Source organism: Hippoglossus stenolepis, chromosome 12 (assembly GCF_022539355.2).
Source record: "Hippoglossus stenolepis isolate QCI-W04-F060 chromosome 12, HSTE1.2, whole genome shotgun sequence".
NCBI classification, from domain to species: Eukaryota; Metazoa; Chordata; class Actinopteri; order Pleuronectiformes; family Pleuronectidae; genus Hippoglossus; species Hippoglossus stenolepis.
In genome coordinates this window covers 24,685,086-24,701,316 of record NC_061494.1, presented here as the reverse complement: position 1 = coordinate 24,701,316, position 16,231 = coordinate 24,685,086, and the positions used below count along the sequence as shown (strand labels likewise).

The 16,231-nt window shown below is 48.7% G+C and overlaps 2 protein-coding genes across 10 annotated transcripts in view; one reads left to right on the top strand and one right to left on the bottom strand.

Moving 5' to 3' along the window:
- Window positions 1-12: 12 nt before the first annotated feature.
- gins1 (GINS complex subunit 1 (Psf1 homolog)) lies at window positions 13-4,080 on the top strand. The gene is made up of 7 exons (XM_035172329.2): window positions 13-230; window positions 1,165-1,229; window positions 1,962-2,060; window positions 3,068-3,158; window positions 3,340-3,456; window positions 3,722-3,796; window positions 3,899-4,080. Exons 1-7 carry the CDS (start codon window positions 156-158, stop codon window positions 3,965-3,967), a joined length of 591 nt encoding a protein of 196 aa, XP_035028220.1. The 5' UTR covers window positions 13-155; the 3' UTR covers window positions 3,968-4,080.
- A 262-nt stretch (window positions 4,081-4,342) lies between these two features.
- ninl (ninein-like) overlaps window positions 4,343-16,231 on the bottom strand; it is a 24,018-nt gene continuing 12,129 nt past the window's right edge. For 3 of the 9 annotated variants that reach the window (XM_035173292.2, XM_035173291.2, XM_035173296.2), the window contains 24 exons: window positions 16,055-16,231; window positions 15,846-15,982; window positions 15,322-15,462; window positions 13,586-13,760; window positions 13,351-13,461; window positions 12,897-12,983; window positions 12,100-12,241; window positions 11,605-11,673; window positions 11,396-11,511; window positions 11,094-11,174; window positions 10,699-10,835; window positions 10,173-10,310; window positions 8,495-9,865; window positions 7,799-7,903; window positions 7,463-7,532; window positions 7,162-7,383; window positions 6,763-6,879; window positions 6,489-6,602; window positions 6,290-6,409; window positions 6,029-6,169; window positions 5,840-5,953; window positions 5,589-5,762; window positions 5,234-5,347; window positions 4,343-5,114 (listed from right to left, as the gene is read on the bottom strand). In XM_035173292.2, the coding sequence (XP_035029183.2) occupies window positions 4,923-5,114; window positions 5,234-5,347; window positions 5,589-5,762; window positions 5,840-5,953; window positions 6,029-6,169; window positions 6,290-6,409; window positions 6,489-6,602; window positions 6,763-6,879; window positions 7,162-7,383; window positions 7,463-7,532; window positions 7,799-7,903; window positions 8,495-9,865; window positions 10,173-10,310; window positions 10,699-10,835; window positions 11,094-11,174; window positions 11,396-11,511; window positions 11,605-11,673; window positions 12,100-12,241; window positions 12,897-12,983; window positions 13,351-13,461; window positions 13,586-13,760; window positions 15,322-15,462; window positions 15,846-15,982; window positions 16,055-16,231 (4,365 nt within the window). In that variant the 3' untranslated portion in view covers window positions 4,343-4,922. Of the gene's footprint in view, window positions 5,115-5,233; window positions 5,348-5,588; window positions 5,773-5,839; window positions 5,954-6,028; window positions 6,170-6,289; window positions 6,410-6,488; window positions 6,603-6,762; window positions 6,880-7,161; window positions 7,384-7,462; window positions 7,533-7,798; window positions 7,904-8,494; window positions 9,866-10,172; window positions 10,311-10,698; window positions 10,836-11,093; window positions 11,175-11,395; window positions 11,512-11,604; window positions 11,674-12,099; window positions 12,242-12,896; window positions 12,984-13,350; window positions 13,462-13,585; window positions 13,761-15,321; window positions 15,463-15,845; window positions 15,983-16,054 lie in introns of those variants that run through there. The other 6 variants (XM_035173294.2, XM_035173295.2, XM_035173297.2 and 3 more) reach the window with 6 other exon arrangements.

Genomic DNA, 16,231 nt, shown 5'->3' with positions numbered 1-16,231 from the left:
CAGCTTCCGGAGTTCCACGTCTTCCGGTCACGTGACGATAACAGTCGCCAGAAGAGCACTTTTCCCGCGCTGCAGCCTGGTCGTCAGGGAGACGAAGTGGAATAAAGTCGCTTCTTCCTTTGATCTTTCCTTTGATCCTCGTGTGAAACTTCACGATGTTCTGTGAGAAATCCACGGAGCTCATCAGAGAACTCCACCGGATCCACGACGGCCAGTTACCGGCGTTTAACGTGAGTCCACCCGAGCCCCCTCGGAACATCTCACATTTCAACATTCAAGTGTTTATACTCAGAAGTCTGCTCCTCCCAGAAATAATCTGAATATTAATTCACATAGTTCATCAAATGTTTTACTGTTCGGCTTCAAAACATTTTGACAAACAACTTTTTCAGCAGAGAAACCGAAGACGATCTTTGATTGAATGATTCATATTCTCACGGAGCTGGGACATGGAGTTGTTCATTTAATGTGATGATTATAATCATTATAGTTCTGTGTGGTTCTGTGTGGTTCTGTCTCTTCTGTGTGGTTCTGTGTTTTCTGTGTGGTTCTGTGTTTGTGTGGTTCTGTCTGTTCTGTGTGGTTCTGTCTGTTCTGTCTGTTCTGTGTGGTTTGTGTGGTTCTGTGTGGTTCTGTCTGTTCTGTGTGGTTTTGTGTGGTTTGTGTGGTTCTGTCTCTTTTGTGTGGTTCTGTCTCTTTTGTGTGGTTTGTGTGGTTCTGTCTGTTCTGTCTGTTTTGTGTGGTTCTGTCTCTTCTGTGTGGTTCTGTCTCTTCTGTGTGGTTCTGTCTCTTCTGTGTGGTTCTGTCTGTTCTGTGTGGTTCTGTGTGGTTCTGCTGTTCTGTGTGGTTCTGTCTGTTCTGTGTGGTTTGTGTGGTTCTGTCTGTTCTGTGTGGTTTGTGTGGTTCTGTCTGTTCTGTGTGGTTTGTGTGGTTCTGTCTGTTCTGTGTGGTTCTGTCTGTTCTGTGTGGTTTGTGTGGTTCTGTCTCTTCTGTCTGTTCTGTGTGGTTCTGTCTGTTCTGTGTGGTTCTGTGTGGTTTGTGTGGTTCTGTCTGTTCTGTGTGGTCTGTGTGGTTCTGTCTGTTCTGTGTGGTTTGTGTGGTTCTGTGTGGTTCTGTGTGGTTTGTGTGGTTCTGTCTGTTCTGTGTGGTTTGTGTGGTTCTCAGGAGGATGGGCTGCGGCAGGTTCTACAGGAGATGGAGTGTCTGTACGAACAGAACCAGAGCGACGTGTGAGACTTTTACATTAAATCAGATTAAAATCATATATTTATTTATAAGTTAATCAAGTATAGTTATAAGTTTATGAAAACTTTTCTTTATTTAAAGGACCAGTGTGTAAGATTCAGCTGAAAGGATCTTTTGGTAGAATACAAAATAATCCTTGTGATGTTTTCACTAGTGTTTAATCTAAATTGTACAAATTGTTGTTTTCTTTACTCTGGAATGAGCCTTTATATTTAAATACTTTATATTTAAATACTTTATATTTAAATACTTTATATCTACATCAGGAGCAGGTCCTCTCTACGGAGGCAGCCATGTTTTTTTAACAGTAGCCCAGACTGGACAAACTAAACCTTTTGAGTTTCTATGACAAGTGAAGCTCCCACAGGTTCTGTCATGTTATGAAGGGGGGGTGTTCAGCTGCAACATGACACTTCACCACTAGATGTCACTAAATCCTACACACTGAACCTTTAAATGTTTTATTGTTGTTGATGTATGTTCAGATATTTTCACTGTTGTCATAAATATATAAATATTAGAGGTTCATGACTTCATGACATCAGTTAAATTATATTTTTTGTTCAAACTGAACATGTCTAAAGTGTCGTTCCTCTTTTTTCTCAGATTTTACAAAGAGCTTTGATCAATCAGTGGAAAAACAGATGTTATTGATAAGTGATAATAAAATGAAGAGGGGGAGGGGCCTGACTGACTCGTTTGTTTCTGTGTTTCAGGAACGAGGCAAAATCTGAAGGTCGAGCTGAACTGATTCCGTCAATCAAACTGCGTCACTGCTGCCTCCTGAGGAACCAGCGCTGTGTCACTGCCTACCTGTAACCACACACACCTGACACACACCTGACACACACCTCACACACCACACACACCTGTAACCACACACACCTGCACACACACCTGACACACCCCACACCTGACACACACCTGTAACCACACACACCTGTAACCACACACACCTGACACACACCTCACACACACCCCACACACACCTCACACACACCTGACACACACCTGTACACACACCTCACACACACCTGACACACACCTCACACACACCTCAACACCTGACACACACCTGTAACCACACACCCACACCCCACACACCCACACACACCTGACACACACCTCACACACCGACACACCTGACACACCTGTAACCACACACTCACACACACACCTCACACACACCTGACACACACCTGACACACACCTGAACACACACCTCACACACACCTGTAACCACACACACCTCACACACACCTGACACACACCTGACACACACCTGTAACCACCACCTGACACACCCTCACACACACCTGTAACCACACACACCTGACACACACCTGTAACCACACACACCTCACACACACCTGTAACCCACACACCTGACACACCTCACACACACCTGACACACACCTGTAACCACACACACCTGACACACACCTGACACACACCTGTAACCACACACACCTGACACACACCTCACACACACCTGTAACCACACACACCTCACACACACCTGTAACCACACACACCTGTAACCACACACACACCTGACACACACCTGACACACACCTGTAACCACACACACCTGTAACCACACACCTGCACGTGTGACGTGCGTCTCCATTGCAGCTCGTTTTCCTGTTTTCAGATGAAACTCAGGTTTATCGTCAGAAACACGTGAATCAGTTTTAATAGTCGATGAACGATTAGTCCAACGTTTTCTTTACAGTCGCACTGAGGTTTGGAGACGCTCAGTTTTTACTTCCATATTTTAGAAGTGGAACGACGCTGATGTCTTTTGTCTCCGCCCCCTCAGGTACGACCGCCTGCTGAGGATCCGAGCGCTGCGCTGGGAGTACGGCAGCGTTCTGCCCGCCAACGTTCGATTCCACATGTGCGCAGAGGAGGTGAGAGTTTAAGGATTGGTGCAGGGTCAGTTTCCTGGTGACGTCTGCTGAGCATTGTGGGAAATGTAGGATCCAGTATTTTTTTGATGAGTCAGCTTCTATGTGAATTAATTAAAAGATGTTTCACTGGTTTTTCTGTGTTGATGATTCAAAATCAGCTGTTTCCTTTTTCCTGCCGCAGCTGCAGTGGTTCAGTAACTATAAAAAGTCTTTGGCGTCGTTTATGCGTTCTCTGGGCGGAGGAGAAGGTCTCGACATCACGCAGGACATGAAGCCTCCGAAGAGTCTTTACATCGAGGTGAGACGCCGTTTGAGCTCTGACATCACTTCCATCTGTAAACTCCGCCTCCTGCTGCTGCTTAGTCCAGCTGCACTGTTCCAGATGTTTCTACAACATGTTCTGTCCCCAACAAACTAAAACCGTCATTACACACACACTGATTCTAAAATCATCCACAATCACAGACCTGTGTGTTGTGTTGATTGTACTGAAATGACTGAAAACCAATTTCCCTCAGGGGACAATAAGTCTGACGTCACCACGGTGACACGTCTGTTTGCAGGTGAGGTGTTTAAAGGACCACGGAGAGTTTGAAATCGATGACGGGACAGTGATTCTGCTGAAGAAGAACAGTCAGGTCAGGACACAAACCTACGGCAGCTCAGAGAGTTCACACTCGTCAATGAGATTTTAGTTTTACAGGAAGTCCTCACGTCACCGTCTGTCTCTGTGTCCTCAGCACTTCCTGCCGCGGTGGAAATGTGAGCAGCTGATTCGTCAGGGCGTCCTGGAGCACGTTGTGTCCTAAAGGAGGCGGAGCTAAGTAGCTGAGAGGTGGAACATCTGCTCTTCATCACCAGAGTTCAGCATCAGACGATGTAATGTTTGTTTTCAGAAAAATAAAATCAGTTTCTAAACGTCTCATCAGTTTGTCATGACAACGAGAATCTGACGCCTGAGACTCACCTGGTGTGACAACACGTCCTCACAATGATGGAAAGACAAGTGTTTCCAGTTCAGCCAAATAAGTCAATGACACACACACGTCTCTCTATGGCTGTGAGGACACATTGACTGCATTCACTAACCCCCCCCTAACCACCACAACCTATCGCCTAACACACACACACACACCTCTGATCAAACAGGAAGCTGATTAAAACAAAAATAACATAATGGCAACTTGATTTAGTGAAAAATGTTTATTTCACCTGCAGCGTCACATGATGCAAACAGGAAACGTGTGAGTCACATGTTCACACGTCAAATAAAACTGACATTAAAAAAATACTCTGGTTTGAACGAGGAAATGTTAAAGTTAAACACGACAGTTATGAGAAAACGCTGACGTCTTCGTCTTCGGTCGACGTTTCACATTTGAATTTCTAACCTATTCTAAAAGTCGGAATGTAAGAAAAATTTCAAAAAGTTTTCATTTGAGAAAATAAATAAAGACAGAATTTTCAAAGAAAAGCTTAAGAAAATACAAACAGTGACAAACGTAATTTGTTTGACATTCCTCTCGTGATAAAGATTTAATTTGTAAGATTGTCAGATTTCAAAGTCACGTACTTCTGCTGATTCATCGTAACAGATTTAAGAGCTTTTCCATTACTTCCAGACTTGGTGCTCACAGTTTCCAACTGCCTCCAGTATTTGTGCTAAGCTAGGCTAACGGCCCCTGGCTGCTTTAGTGAAACTGATCTCAGACCAGCTGCTGATTGGTCCCTGAACCTGCGGGGGCGGAGTTGTTCCTGCGGGAGCTACGTGGCGAGCGACACGGGGACGATCTCTCTCAGCAGCCTGTTGAGTGCCCCGACCTTCTCCTTCAACAGGAAGTTGTTCTTCTCTGCTTTCTTCTGCCGCTGCTCGGTGACCTGCAGCACCTTCATCAGCTGAGAGTTCTCCACGTACAGATCCTTCAGCAGCCCGCTGGACTTGGCGTTCTTCGCCATCTGCAGACGACACACAAACTTCAGAGTGAGGCCAAAAGTATGTAGACAGCTGGACTGAGCGTTCGTCGTCTCAGTGTTTTTGATGTTCCAATGAAATGAGGACCTGATTGAAGACAGACCTGCTCTTTGACCTCCTGGACTTTCTCCTGCAGAACCGAGCGGACGGCCTTCAGCTTCAGCTCCAGATCCTCAGTCCTCTGCTGCAACGACGCCACTGCCTTCTCGTACTGATCCTGAACACAACACCGACCGTTCATAGTTAATCTGGTTTCAGTGTGAACGGATCCTGGATCAGACACCTGAGCCGTGTGTGTGTGAGATTAGCATTAGCCTGCTAACATCAACAGATGTTCTAAATGTTCCTGTTAAAACAAAGACATGATGAAATGTCCGTCAGCCACTCGGACTGAGCTTTGACTCAGAAGCTGCTACTCTGTTACACTCCTCAGCCTCAGGGGGTGCTGTGGTGTTTACCTGCTTGACGCTGATCTGAGAGCTGCTCTGCTGAGCCTGAAGCTTCAGCGTCTCCTCCAGCTGTTGACTCCTCCTCTGCTCCTCCAGCAGTCGCACCTGCAGCTGCTCCACCTGCTCAATGCGGCCGCCGCTCGCTCGCTCCTGCACCTCCTGCAGCTGCCGCGTGTGCTGCGCCTGCGCAACACTGAGGGTTTAACCTGACGATGTCATGAGTCCAAGCTCAGATGATGATTCGATTTTGAGGTTCTCACCTGGTTCTCCGCCTGCGTCCTGGCCATCTCCAGCTCGCTCACTTTGTTCTTCAGCTTCTGCTGCTCCTGCGTCAGTTTGTGAACGTCCACACTCTGGAGCCGCAGCTCCGTCAGCTGAGAACAACACGGGTCACATTAACAGGCGAGAACGACACCGGCCACGTTAACGGGGGTGAGGGGGTGAGGTACCTTGTGTTGGAGCTCCTGCTTCTGGACTCTCTGTCTGTGCGACTCCTCCTGCAGAGTGATGGACGCTTGCTCCTCCTGAGACCGACACAGCTCCTCCTTCTCCATCATCAACTTCCCGATGCTCGTCTCCAAGTCCTCCACCTGACGACCAGCAGGGGGCGCAGATGAGAAGAAGAAGAGGATGAGGAGGAGAGTGGTTGATGACAAACTGTCAGTATATCAAACTAAGTATCTGATGTCATTTCCTGTTGTATTTCTGACCTTGTTGCGAGCATCATCCAGCGCCCTCTGCAGGTCAGTTGCTTCCTGGGCGTGGAGCTGAGAGCGAAGCAGCTCAGCCTCCGACTCCAGAGTGAGAAGCGACTGGTGCAGCTTCTCCACCTGAGGAGACAGCGGTGAGACAGCGGTGAGACAGAGACGTCTCTCTGTGATTGGTTCTTTGATGTGAGTCGGTTGTGACCTTGTGGTTGCGGTCGTCGGCGTCTCTCAGCAGTTTGGCCTTGTCCTCCTCCAACCACTGAAGCTTCAGAGTCACAGCGCTGAGCTCCGCCTCCAGCCCCGACAGACGACCTAGCTGAGGAAAAACAGGAAGTGGGTTTGAGTCCGAGCTTTCAACCACACGCCAACACGGCTCAACAACGTCTCCAAAGCTACTGATGTTAGAGTCAGTGGGAGGAGCTATTGATATCTGACCCCCCCAGGCGTGAAGGTTCGAGTCCGAGCGTCACTCTCACCTTGTCCTTGCAGGAGTTCAGCTCTTTCTCCAGCAGATGTCGCTCCTGCGTCCAGGACGTCTGCTGCTGAAGCTTCTCTCTCTCCTGCTGCGTTGCTGCTTCCTGCAGCCGCCGCACCTGAATCACACGTCAGCCAATGAGAGGAGAGACACCAACAGCGTTGAACCGTTCCTTCTGACACGTCTGCTCCAGTTTTTCATGTTTTAATTTAATGCGGCACAGAGAGATTCTCTGTTCTGAGTCACGCTTGATCAGACGATTTGAAACGACAGAGATCCAGAAACTTTAAATCTGCAGATACCTGGAACATGTTGTCATGTCAACTTTACATAAAGGTTCAACCTTTCCTCTGAACACTAAGTTCACACCTGTGAACATCTGTCTGTGGTGAGTTCACACCTGGTGTCTCCACACAGATGTGAAAACATCTGAAACCAGCTGCTCCTCTCTCACCGTCGCTCCCTCCTCCTCCTTCTCCTTGGACACGGTGGCAAGGCGCTCCCCCAGCATCCGGGCCGACTCCTGGTCTCCACGGAGACGGGCGCTCAGCTCAGCGTTGTCGCTGCTCAGCTGCAGGTTCCTGCTGCTCAGGTCCAGAACCTCCTCTCTATATTTAGAGTTCTGCAGAGATCAGATGTCAGAGTTTGTTAGGATTCATGGTGTTGCTCGATGGCACGTCGGCAGGACGGAGCTGCCTCACCTCTCTGTGCAGCCTCTCTTCTTCCTCTCTGCTCCTCTCGTGTTCTCGTTCCATCTCGTCGAGTTTCCTCCTGACGAGACAAGAAGCTTCTAAATTTCACCTGGTTTAATTTCTCATCATCAAGGTTTTAAGTTTTTCTGTCAAAACCACCAAGATAGAAAAATCTACTGCTCATTATAAAAGTGTCATCCTGATAGAACTGATTCCCTCTGTGATCCAGATCTTTATATTTTCATCCTGTTGAATGAAACTTTCTACTTTGCTGTGACTGAATTTACCTGCAACTTTCATCTCATATCATCACTTCATCCACAGTTCTGAACAACGTTTTCTCACCTCTTCTTGGCGACGTCGTCCTCCAGGTTCTGGACTTCCTGCTGCAGGACGTTCAGTCGCTCCTGCAGAGCAACGTTCTCTGATCGAAGCTCCTCCAGCTGAGTCCTGCATCCAACACAACATAAATCAGAAACAGATGCGTCTCATATTCAGCTGCTTCAGTGAACGTAGCGACGCTCAGGGAGGAAAATCATTCTCTGCTGAACGTTATTGAGTTATGATGAAATCAGGTGTTGGAATTGACTGAAATGAATCTGAAGCTGTGTCAGTGTAAATGTTCAGATCAGGTTGCTGAAGGCTTGGTGTGTTTCAAACAAAGTGAACTAACTGAAACTTTATATTTCAGCTGTTTGGTTTTCACTTGTTTGAAACAGACCGAAACCTTAAATTTTCACTTTCTACAAAAACGATGAAATCCTCATCTTCAGTGTGCAGAGAAGGACACAAACATGTGATTGAGTGATGAACGGTCTCATGCGTTTAGATGTTTCGGTTAGAGGTGAAGAGTTAGAGCATTCCACACAGAGCCAATCAGACCGCAGATTCAGCCTGCAGCAGTGCATTGTGGGTGATTTCATTCAGTTCTACCTGAGGACCCGAGTCTCAGATGATGGATGTGATTAGTCGTCAGCAGACAGAGGTTAGCTGTCACTCAGACCTCGCTCTGAATGTGACTCGGTCTCATGCTCCACAAACCTGAGCGGACTCTCCGTCACCTCCTCCAGAGCCAGGACCAGCTGCTCCAGCTCCATCAGCTGCTGCCTCATCTTCCTCTTCTCCTCCTCAAACTCGTGCTCTGACGTCCTCAGCTGGTCCTGGGAGTCCTGCAGGGCCTGCAGCAGCTGCTGGACCTGGACCAGCTCTCCGTCTTTGGCCTCAAGCTGAACATTGCTGTTCCTCGTCTCAGATGACGACTTGACGTGACGTAAGAGACCAGCGCTGTCTGCTACCTCGGCCCGGAGCTGATCCACCTTACTGGTTCTTGAGTTGAGCTGCCTCCTCAGGTCCAGGACCAGGTCCGCGGTCTCGTTGAGCTGGGAGCTGAGATCTCGGAGATGGTCTCTGAGGGTGGAGATCTCCTCTTCCATCTCTACGATCTGTGTGGAGAGCTGGTCAGCCAGCCGGGTGTAGCTACTGTTCTCCTGGCTCAGACGACAGACCTCCTCCTTCTCCTCGTCCAGCCTGGACTGGAGCAGCGAGGTTCTGGTCTGTTCCTTCACCAGAACTTCCTGCAGCTGCTGCTCGAAGCTCCTCTTCCGGTCCAGCTCCTCCGAGACTCCGTCCAGCTGCAGCTGCAGGTTGTCCACCGCCATCGCCTGCTCCTTCAGGTCCTGGATCAGGCGGGCGCGGTCTGTCTTTAACGAGTCCAGCTCAGCGGCTTTGGTCCTCATGGCGTCCTGCAGGTTCTCCAGCTCAGATCTTAAGGTGGCGACGGTCTGGTCTCGGGCTCTGAGCTGAGCCTGCAGCTGGACGAAGGTGTTGGACAGGCGGCTGCAGTTGTCTGCTACCAGCTCCCGGTCCTGCAGGATGCTGTCGGACGCAGCCTGGACGTTTCCCAGCTCCTCTTTCAGCTGAGTCACCTGACCCAGGAGCTGCTCCTCTCTGGTCCTCGCCTGCTGAAGCTCCTCCTCCACCGAGCACTTCTCCGCCGCCAGACGTTTACTTACAACCTCATGAGACTCCAGAAAGGCGATGCTCTCCTCCAGCTGAGCGCAGGCCTCCTCCAGCCTGGCCTCCAGCTCAGAGCACCGCCCACCAGAGGCATCAACATCGTCCTCTAACTGACCACAGCGCTCTCCGAACTCCTTCAATCTGGCCTCTGATTGGCCGATCTGCAGGTCTGCGTTCTGTACGGCTTCTTGTAAACAGAGCACTTGCTCCCTCAGCTGACGGACCGCCTCCTCGTGCTCCTCCTTCATGTATTTCTTCTCCTCCTCGAGCCGCTTCTCCCAGAATGCTCTCTGCTCCTGCAGCCTCTGGCGCTCCCTGTGGAGCTGGTGGAGGAGGCGGCGCTGACCCTCGGCGTGCTGCAGCTTCATCTGACAGAGCTGCTGCTCAGACTCCTCCCTGCTCAGACGACGTTAAGACGCCACGTTGTTTTATTTTATTGGTCGTCGCAGATGATGATGATTTCTTAATTCATGACTTTAAGAAAGATCCATTAATATTCTGATATTAAACCATGAATCAAACAACTGTAAATATACGAAACAGTAGTTATTCTGGATTGGAACATTATTAAGAGGCAGGAACCTGCAGCAACGTGTGAAAGTTCATTTACTGTGAACTCATCTCCGTACTTGTCTGTATCATCACCAGCAACATTGACTGAGCTTCACTCTGACACACATTTGTCCAATGCTCCTGAACGCACCTCACCACCATCACTTCCTGGTCCAGCTTCAGCTTCAGCTCCGCCTCCAGCTCATCCTTCTCTGCACTCAGCCTCTGGACCAGATGACCAATCTCTCTGGCGAAGTTCTGCTCCAGCTCCGCACGCTCCCGCTGCACCCTGGGAAAAAAGACAAAACTCTTCATAAGAATTTCACTTCAGGTGTCGAAAACAATTGCAACGTTAACCTAAACGTCTTTCTTCTAAAGTCGGTGAGAACTTGAGAACTTGACTTCTGAGTTGTTGACGTTAGAAACTTAAAAAAATGTTAATATGTCAAATGTCCTCATGTGACCTGGATTAATGAGAAAAGTTATTGATCTGCAGTGACTCTGAAAACAAGTCAGATAAAAGTTTTACTGAAAACTGCTCAAAGTGTCATTAAAATAGAAACAGCTTCTCTTTAGTATCAGTGTTGTGCTGAGGAGCACCTGAACGCAACGCTGCAGTCACAGAGGAGGAAAAGAACGTTTTTCATTGTGATGAATCTGCAGTTGTTCTTCGTCACCTTCGCTCCTGCTCGCTGCTCCACCCTCCTCCTCCTCCTCCTCCGTGTGGAGTCTGCAGTTTGTCCACAGCCTCCTTCAGCTGCTTCACCTGTGCCTCCGCCTGAGCCTTGTGCTCCTCCAGCTCACTGATCTCAAGCTGACGTGCAAGAACATATTTTTGAAGGACACATGGGGCGGTTTTCACAGACAGCAGATAATAAGAATATAAAAGACAAAATAACGTAAAAGAATAAAATAAATAGACAAAAAATTGCAGTGTCTATCTTTGATATTCTTTGAACTCAAAATATGAAAGTGGAGCTGGAAGCCACATAGATTAAATATATACTGAATAACAACAGGCTGACGTGTGTGTTTTATATCATTTATCATATTTAATAAAAAAATGTTTTACCTTGAAGGCCTGAGAGATGTCTTTACGCTCGACCTCCATACTCTGTCTCATCAGCTCCAGACTTCGCTCATAGTAATTCACCTGAAGGTTTTAATTATTATAACATGAATTCAAATTCTCATTAATTTATCAGTGTTAATGTGTGTTACATTTCAAATCTATTTAAATATTATTACACATGTACAGATGGTGTTTGTTCAATGATCTATGATAACAAAGTGAAATTTATCAAGAAATAAATATTGTGATTATGTCTTTATGGCATTGTGTTGATTGTGTTGATTTTGTTGATGTTGTGTTACCTGTGTGTCGAGCTGGATGTGCAACTGCTGCAGCTCCTGGTTGTGTTTCTGTTTCAGCTGCTCCAGAGCCAGTTCAGTCTGGATACTGATGACGGGACCAGAGACGCTGTCCAGACCTGGGGGTGCAGTATTTACACTGCTGTACTGTGTGTGTGTGTGTGTGTGTGTGTGTGTGTGTGTGTGTGTGTGTTTGTGTGTGTGTTTCTCACCGCTCTTATCATCCAGCTGCATTTTCTTCTTCACCAGAGGAGACGAGTGACGCTTCATGTCCGAGTCGTCTGCACAAACACAAACACACAAACACCGTCGACTGTGACACAACAAGTTAACACAACACAGGTCAAAGGTCACGAGTGGGAGAGGGACAGAGACTCACTGCGAGACATGATGAGACTGAACCACAACGATGACACACAGAAACCTGACACAAAGAATGTAAATGTGTGTGTGTGGTGGGCGTGTCCATGTTCGAGCTGAACGGCTCCGACCGGCTCCACAGGAACTGGAATCTAGTTTATTGAGTTACATGGGCTTTTATTTTGAAACATCTGCTCATCGTCTTATTTTGAAATCTGTTTCCTGCAGGTTGAAGATTTACTCAAGCTGCAGCTAATTAAAGAAATATAGCACAGATGATTTAATACTTGAGCGGAGTGTGTGTCTGTGTGTGTGTGTGTGTGTGTGTGTGTGTGTGTGTGTGTTACCAGAGTCGGACTCGGCGCTGACAGAGTGTTGTTCAGTCCAGCTCAATGCAGCATCATCGTCTCTTCTGGACTTCCTGTTGCTCCTCTGACTCTTCAGCAGCTCCAGCTCTGAGCTCAGCTCATCATTCCTGTCCCGCAGCTCCTGAATGCATCACACACACATGCACACACACGCACACACACACACACACACACACACACACACACACACACACATGACTACAAACCCTCTGCCTCCCTGGAAACCAGTGTTGTCGTTGTTTCAGCAGCCGCAGTTTAAAGTGTGAGATAACTTGATCCAGGATTAACTGATCACGTCCTGTTAGTCTGACTCTGAAGGTCAAAGTTCAAGTTTGAACAGGAAGACGTGTCATCGTGTAGAGAAGCTGGACAGATGTGACGAGGATTTAAAAAACAGAAAGGCTGCTGAAATAATGAATGTTTTAGAGAAGAGGAGAAGAATGGCGATGAAGAAGAAGAGCTCAGGTTCTCACCTGGATTCTCTGGTGAACCCACACGATGCGTTCAGGTGCACAAACACAGACACGTTAAAACTGTGATTCACGTCACACACGAAGGAAGTTCACTGAGATTCTTTCAAAATAAAACTTCATCGACTCAGTTTGATCATACGAATGTTTCCCTTCTGATTTCATTAAATTTATGACCTTTATTTATTGGGCACATTAAAAACGTCTGCACAGATTCACTGAACGAACGACATTACCCACAATCCTCCATGAAAACAGGTGGAAACAAACGGCCAGAGGTTCAGTGAAGGTCACTCGCTCTCTTACCCTGAACTGCAGCTCGTACTCTTTGACGACTTCACGGAAACGCTCCTCATGACTCGGACCTGCGCCCGCCGGGTCCAAACCACCAAACTGTCAAACAAGACATGTCATTGGTTCACAGCAGCTGTCAATCAATCAGCAAAAGGCTTCGTTGGAAGTGAAAAATAAAAAGTCAAGAACAAGAAAGGAACGAAGTCACAGAGGAAACTTTCATCAAAGATTCATCAGCTACAAGGAGACGAGTCACCTTACACCACTGTGTGTGTGTGTGTGTGTGTGTGTGTGTGTGTGTGTGTGTGTGTGTGTGTGTGTGTGTGTGTGTGTGTGTGTGTGAGAGACTGGTTCTAACTGGTTTACAGAGTGAGGTGTTTTACATAAACCTGTGGATTTAACTGATACATGGGACAGTGCAGGGTACTGTGCACCGGTTGTCAGAAGTTGTGTTGTGTTGTGTTACCTTGTCGTGCAGCAGCTGCTTCATGTCTCTCTGCAGTTTGTTCACAGAGTTTTCAGCTTCAGTCAGTTTCATCTTCACGACACTGAGTTCATCCTCCAGACGACTGTTCTCCTGAACAACCACAACACAACATGAAACATCAACACAACATGAAAAATCAACACATGAAACATCAACACAACATATTATCTGAATATATAAAGTACCGGGCTGACCCAGTCTGAACCATGTTCACCTGCGCGGCGCTGCACACCTCCTCCTGCAGCTGCGTCTCCTGCACTCTGAGCAGCTGCAGCTCCCCCTGCAGGACACTGCGCTCACGCTCCACCTGCTGCAGCAGAGCCTCGCTCTCCTGCTCCGACTGCGTGCGCAGAGCCACCAGCCTATCACGGAAGTCCAGCTCCAGGTCCCTGCCAATCAGAGAGGAGCTCGTCAACACACGTCATCATTAATTTGATCAAAGAGGAAGTGAAATGCAGCTACGACCTCACGTTGTGTTGATCACGTTTACAAGTATAGAGTCTGGTCGTATAGGGTCCGGTCGTATAGGGTCTGGTCGTATAGGGTCTGGTCGTATAGGGTCTGGTCGTATAGGGTCTGGTCGTATAGAGTCTGGTCGTATAGAGTCTGGTCGTATAGGGTCTGGTCGTATAGAGTCTGGTCAGACGAGTCTGGTCGTATAGGGTCTGGTCGTATAGGGTCTGGTCGTATAGAGTCTGGTCGTATAGGGTCTGGTCGTATAGGGTCTGGTCGTATAGAGTCTGGTCGTATAGGGTCTGGTCGTATAGGGTCTGGTCGTATAGGGTCTGGTCGTATAGGGTCAGGTCGTATAGAGTCTGGTCGTATAGGGTCCGGTTATAGGGTCCGGTCGTATAGGGTCCGCCGAGTAGGGTCCGCCATAGGGTCCGTCGTATAGAGTCTGGTCGTATAGAGTCTGGTCGTATAGAGTCTGGTCGTATAGAGTCAGGTCGTATAGAGTCCGGGTCGTATAGGGTCTGGTCGTATAGAGTCTGGTCGTATAGAGTCTGGTCGTATAGAGTCTGGTCGTATAGAGTCTGGTCGTATAGGGTCTGGTCGTATAGGGTCTGGTCGTATAGAGTCTGGTCGTATAGGGTCTGGTCGTATAGGGTCTGGTCGTATAGAGTCTGGTCGTATAGAGTCTGGTCGTATAGAGTCTGGTCGTATAGGGTCCGGTCGTATAGAGTCTGGTCGTATAGAGTTCGGTCAGTAGAGTCTGGTCGAGTAGAGTCAGGTCGTATAGAGTCCGGGCCGATAGGTCCGGTCGTATAGGGTCCGGCCGAGGGGTCCGTCGTATAGGGTCCGGTCGTATAGAGTCCGGTCGAGTAGAGTCCGGTCGTATAGGGTCCGGTCGTATAGGGTCCGGTCGAGTAGGGTCCGCCGTATAGAGTCCGTCGTATAGAGTCCGGGTCGAGTAGAGTCTGGTCGTATAGAGTCTGGTCGAGTAGAGTCTGGTCGTATAGAGTCTGGTCGAATAGGGTCTGGTCGAGTAGAGTCTGGTCGTATAGGGTCTGGTCGTATAGGGTCTGGTCGTATAGGGTCTGGTCGTATAGGGTCCGTGATAGGGTCTGGTCGTATAGGGTCTGGTCGTATAGAGTCTGGTCAGATAGAGTCTGGTCGTATAGAGTCTGGTCAGAGTAGAGTCAGGTCGAGTAGAGTCCGGTCGTATAGGGTCCGGTCGTATAGGGTCCGGCCGAGTAGTCTCGGGTCGGATAGGGTCTGGCCGAGTAGAGTCTGGTCGAGTAGAGTCTGGTCGTATAGGGTCCGGCCGAGTAGGGTCCGCCGTATAGGGTCCGGTCGAGAAGTCCGCCGATAGGTCCGGTCGTATAGGGTCCGGTCGGATAGAGTCCGGTCGGAGTGAGTCGGCCAGATAGGGTCCGGCCGAGAAATCCGTCGTATAGGGTCTGGTCGTATAGAGTCTGGTCGTATAGAGTCTGGTCGTATAGAGGTCACCTGATCCTGCTCTGGTTCAGCGACTCCATGCTGGTGTGACGCTCGTCCACCTCCCTCACCAGCTTCAGGTTCCTCTGATCGGCCAGATCCAGGTCCACTCTCACCTTGTCCCGCTCCCTGCAGGCCTGCTCCGCCATCACCCTACACACACACACACACACACACACACACACACACACACACACACACACACACACACACACACACACACACACACACACACACACACACACACACACACACACACACACACACACACACACACACACACACACAGGACACTCCTGGTTTCAGAACCCTGGACTCTCTACCTGTAAACATCTGATCCAGGTTTCTGAACCATGTCATAGAACTGAGGTCACATGATCACTGTTCTCATCACATACAGGTACAGCAATAACCAAGTGTTTGATGTAAACATCATGAATATAATGAAGAAACAGTCTCTGTGTTTCCAGTTCACCTGTCAGTACCTAAAGAACCTCAGTGGTTTAATGTGTGAAACCTGAGTTCGGAAAACCTACTGCAGGTGCTGGATCTCATTCTTGTAGGAGATGAGCGCCGCCTGCTGGATGCCGTTCCCGCTGACCAGCAGCTCGTTGTCCAGGGCCAGAGTCAGGTCGGCCAGACTGAGACGCTCCTCCAGAGGGAAGTCCAGAGTCTGAGGAGATGACAGAAAAGGTTATCTGGTTCGATCAGTCTGAGTCCTGGTCCTGGTCCTGGTCTCACTCACCTGCAGGATGTCTTGGCTGTTCCTGATGCCCTCCTCCGTCCAGAGGACGATGACCCGCTCGGGGCTGGTGCATCCTGAGCCGTCGTCCAGCCGGCTGAGGACTCTCTGACCCACGGTGGCTGTCAGCAGGGAGGGCGAGGTGGAGCGAGCCGAGCGCTCCTCTAACAGCGTGTGAGA

Excerpts from the sequence above, each read along its gene's own strand:
- gins1 (XM_035172329.2), top strand. The coding sequence starts at position 156 with ATGTTCTGTGAGAAATCCACGGAGCTCATCAGAGAACTCCACCGGATC. Across the intron at positions 231-1,164 it reads GCCAGTTACCGGCGTTTAAC|GAGGATGGGCTGCGGCAGGT; the intron begins GTGAGTCCACCC and ends TGTGGTTCTCAG. Across the intron at positions 1,230-1,961 it reads GAACAGAACCAGAGCGACGT|GAACGAGGCAAAATCTGAAG; the intron begins GTGAGACTTTTA and ends TCTGTGTTTCAG.